The sequence below is a fragment of the Alosa alosa genome, chromosome 23 (assembly GCF_017589495.1).
Source record: "Alosa alosa isolate M-15738 ecotype Scorff River chromosome 23, AALO_Geno_1.1, whole genome shotgun sequence".
Lineage (NCBI taxonomy): Eukaryota > Metazoa > Chordata > Actinopteri > Clupeiformes > Clupeidae > Alosa > Alosa alosa.
Window position 1 is genome coordinate 3578271 of NC_063211.1, and position 4750 is coordinate 3583020.

At 48.8% G+C, this 4750-nt stretch overlaps 1 protein-coding gene across 2 annotated transcripts in view; it reads left to right on the forward strand.

Moving 5' to 3' along the window:
- Window positions 1–573: 573 nt before the first annotated feature.
- prkx (protein kinase X-linked) overlaps window positions 574–4750 on the forward strand; it is a 35983-nt gene continuing 31806 nt past the window's right edge. For both annotated transcript variants that reach the window (XR_007192523.1, XM_048235320.1), the window contains exon 1: window positions 574–1359. Coding sequence is in view for 1 of the 2 variants with exons in the window: in XM_048235320.1 (XP_048091277.1) it covers window positions 1191–1359 (169 nt within the window). In the remaining variant the exon portion in view is untranslated. The remainder of the gene's footprint in view (window positions 1360–4750) is intronic.

Below are 4750 nucleotides of genomic sequence, written 5' to 3' on the forward strand. Positions count from 1 at the left end.
ACTGTGGATGTATACTGCAGATGATGGCTTTAATGCACTCCGGAGCATTAGTTAGTGAAGCAAGCAAGTAAGTGAAGTAAGAAAGTGAGCAGTGAGCAAAGTGAGCTCAGTAAGCTAACATCCTCTGGCTGTTGTCCAGCCTTTATACCCCTTCAAGTCATCCCAGACAAGACCCTCTATGTTTACAGATAACTGACCAAGTAATATATGGTACTTCACCTTTGCCCTCTCATCCTGTTATTCCCCCATTCTTTAGGTTTTGATCACATTTCCTGGCACCAAACCTTGTTGATGCCCCTGTCTGCCATCTGCTCTTTCCCTTAAACCAGTCTTCCTTTCCCCACACTGAACATACTACAGAGTTCAGTTTCACAAAACAATGATATTACACAGAATAAAGATACTACATAAAAGATATATAAACTAAAGGATATATGTCAATAAAAGTCACGACACATGTGAAAAAATATATATATATATATATATATATATATATATATATATATATATATATATATATATATATATATCAGGCCCGGTCTCATTGGTGCGTTGCCCTGTCACACACATTTCAACTCGCTGGCCATCTTCCTGCTTGCAGCCCGTGTAATTTGTATTTGAGGAGGGGAGAGAGGGCTCGGGTTTCACGTTCGGGACGGAAGCGGGGAAGAAATAATTTAAATGACACAAATATATCGTGAAGTCTCACGGCAAGCAGCAAGCACCGATTCCAGCGCACCGCACCCTTCCAACAGACGGCCCGAACGGGAAACCCCGATGGGTATGCGGGGAACTTTCACCGTGCCTGCTCCTCTTCGGCTGTCTTTTGTTTTTGAGCATTAGTGCTTTAGCAAGCTGGCTAGCTGAGCTAAGAACTTAACGCCAGCCCTGCCTTGTGTCAACCGACACCGACGTTCAGGTAGCCTAGTCCTTGGAGTAACACTGTAGCCGGAACGTTACGAGTTACCCAGCTGGCCAGCACACACTCACGGTGAAATGCGGTTCCGCATTCTGCATCTCATTATCTACAGTTCGTAGTCGCCTTTATCCGAACAAAGGAGAAATGAACTTAGGGGAGCCCAATCAATGTCTGTGACATTCGCTACGGTTTCGGCGACAGAGAAGGACACTGAGCTTTACTTATCAGACAAAAGACCTTTGTCCGGGAGGTAGGATTCCGCGTGAGGACTATGGCATCGGTGAAATCTAAAGCAGGAGCGAACAATGAGAGCAGCCCGTACCGGGAGAGCGCGCGGGCAGGCGCAGGTAGCCCCTCGCTGGTGGCCGGTGCTGCATCGCTGTCATTGACCAGCAGCAGAGCGTACTCGCTCGAGGACTTTGACACCGTCGCCACTGTGGGTAGGTCAATAGGTTCAGATTATTATTATAATAATAATTATTATTATTTTTATCATTGAAAATATTGTGAGGCTGTGTGATTCCATAATTCTGTGTTGTCCATGCCCTGCCCCATCCCTTTCCCAGGCTGTGTGTGTGTGTGTGTGTGTGTGTGTGTGTGTGTGTGTGTGTGTGGGGGTGGGGGGGGGGGGTATTTGCATTTTTTCACTGAACTTGTGAGGAGTCAGCAGAAGAAGAGTCAGGTGACTAGCTGCACCTGTGCCCCGCTCCCACACACACAAACGCACACACATACACGCACACACATACACATGCGTGCATACACTGCCTGTAGTATGCTATTCAGCTGAGTGACGAGCTCTTGGTCCTGTTATTGTAAGGGTGAGACTCCTCCGTCTCCACAGACGTCCCATCTGCTATCGGGGGGCTCAGTGATGCCCTGGGCCATAGACCACACACACACACACACAGTGAGCATCGTATCGGGGGGGGGTTCGGTGATGGCCTGGGCCATAGACTGCACACACACACACACACACACACACACACACACACACACACACACACACACACACACACACACAGTGAGCATCGTATCGGGGGGGCTCAGTGATGGCCTGGGCCATAGACTGCTGGATCTGGTCCAGTGAGCATCGAGTTGAGTGCTGAGCTAATCCGAAATGTAAGCCGCTTGGTCCAGTTTAGGTGAGGCGGTGGGCAGAACCGCAAGCTGGGCCAGACCCAGTTCAAGGCCCGTAGATGACTAGCTGGAGAAGCATTTGCATTAGGCACACATGGCCTGACACTTTGTCAGTTATAGCCACTAAACTGGATTCCTGTAAAGCAGTGGTGTGTGTGTCTAACATGGAGGGCTAGGGTATTGTTCTTTGTGATATGGAATACACACACGCACACCCATACACACACACACACACTCACATACACACATACACACACGACACACACACATGCACAGGTAGCTCTAACACTCGTTGACTAGTATCACACCCCCTGCAATGTGTGATTGGGGTCTATTCTGGATGTGAAAGTGTGATCGTGTGAAAGAGTGATCGGGAAAGAGAAATCTCACACTGTGCAGGGTGTGTGTGAATGCATGCGTGTGTGAGTGTGCGCGTGTGTGTGTGTGCACATTTGTGTGTGTTTGTGTGTGTGTGAATGCACAGTCTAACTGGAAGTGGGTTTGAGTCTGATAATGAGTTCATAATCGTAATCATCAGCAGCAGTGGTCAGATTCAGAGTGCTACACCACATTAGCTCACACTGGACCACAACTAAAGACCAAGCAACACACACACACACACACACACACACACACACACACACACACACACACACACACACACAAATAATGAGCCCAGGGCACATTGTTGGAGACACACACCCCTACACACACCCAAGGCAGCATCTCCACTAGCTTTGTGACCTGTTCTACAGTAGTGTTGATTGACAGGCTTGTGTTGTGACCACTGGATTAACGTCTGGTGGCTGGTCGTCTTCATGGCCACTAGGGCTGTAACGATACACCAACCTTACGATTCGGTTTGTATCACGATTTTTGACTCACGGTTCGATACAAACCTCAATTTTTCTTTTTTTTTTTGGGGGGGGCACACTTTATGCAGATTAGCCTATAGCCTAGGCCTACTATTTTTATTACAACTCTACCTCTTTAATTCAGCTGTCTGGTTGAAGCCTGGAAATATTGTAAACAAAGTTGCATAGTTGTCTAGCTTATCATAGTCTACTGATTGGACTGTTCAGTTTCCCCATGTGTGTTCAAGTTTCGTGTCTTGTTCTCCTTAGGACAAGCCCTTTGGGAAGCGATTGGAATTAAGAATGATCAATCAACAAATCTAACGTTTTAAACAAAAGATGTGCAGCATGCTAATGATGCTAAGCGGATTTAATAGTAATTTAGCTAGTCGTCTTCTATGCGTCCTTGCTTTCACGATTGTGAATGTTTTATTTTGTGTTGGCCGCGTGTGTTCATTGAACAGGAGAGAGAGGGAGGGAGCGCGACTCGCGAGAGAGAGCAGGGCAAGGTGAGGAGGGGAGAGGGATTTCGCGAGAAACAGAGCAAGGAAGGCGCGAGTGAGGCAGAACAAGGAGGAGAAGCCCGCGACTTCCTGAAAGAAAGCAGAGCAAGGTGAAAAGAAAAACTCGACTCGCGAGAGAGAGCAGGGCAAGGTGAGGAGGGAGGGAGGGAGCGCGACTCGTGAGAGAGAGCAGGGCAAGGTGAGGAGGGAGGGAGGGAGCGCGACTCGCGAGAGAGAGCAGGGCAAGGTGAGGAGGGAGGAGGGAGGGAGGGAGAGAGAGCAGGGCAAGGTGAGGAGGAGGAGGGAGGGAGGGAGAGAGAGCAGGGCAAGGTGAGGAGGGAGGGAGGGAGGGAGGGAGAGAGAGCAGGGCAAGGAGAGGAGGGAGGGAGGGAGGGAGAGAGAGCAGGGCAAGGTGAGGAGGGAGGGAGGAGAGAGAGCAGGCAGGTGAGGAGGAGGAGGAGGAGGAGCAGGGCAAGGTGAGGAGGGAGGGAGGAGAGAGCAGGGCAAGGTGAGGAGGGAGGAGGGAGGGAGAGAGAGCAGGGCAAGGGGGGGAGGGAGGAGGAGGGAGAGAGCAGGGCAAGGTGAGGAGGAGGAGGGAGGAGGGAGAGAGCAGGGCAAGGTGAGGAGGGAGGAGGGAGGAAGTCAAAGGAAGGAAGGAAAAGCTCAGACAAGTCAAAGGAAGGAGAAGGAGGAGAAAGAAAGAAACAAGACTCGTCAGGAAGGAAAAAGACCTCAGGCTCAAGTGAGAGGAAGGCAAGCTCGTGGAAACAAGAAAGCTGAAGAGGAAGGAAGGAAGGGAAGGAAACTCAGAACTCAAATGAGGAAAGGAAGGAGGAAAGGAAGGAAAAAACAAGAATCTCAAAGGAAAGGAAGGAAAAAACAAAGATAAAATAAAGGAAAGGAAGGAATATGACTCATGAAAAAGTGCTCAGGAAAGAAGGAAAGGAAGGAAAGGAAGAAACTCGGGCTCTCAAAGGAAGGAAAGGAAGGAAAACTCGTCAAGGAAGGAATTCCTCATCAGGAGTTCCTGGCGAATCAACATCGTCGAGGGTATCCAATCAGAGATCTGGCCCTCAATCGCTTATCATTACTGAATAAATCCCTAACATCGTCAAAGGAAAATGGTTAATTATTGCCGTGTGGAAGGTTGTACCAATAGGTCCGACTGAGAAAAACATCTGGTGTAGGTATCGACTTCAAAGTTATTAAAAACCAGGGAGAAAGGAGAATAATGCCAGAAGTTATCAGAGGAAGGGGAAAACTTTTGTGGTTGAACTTGGTACCGCCTCCCTCACCCAACTCATATGGATCTGCGCTGCCAATAATCAAGTAAT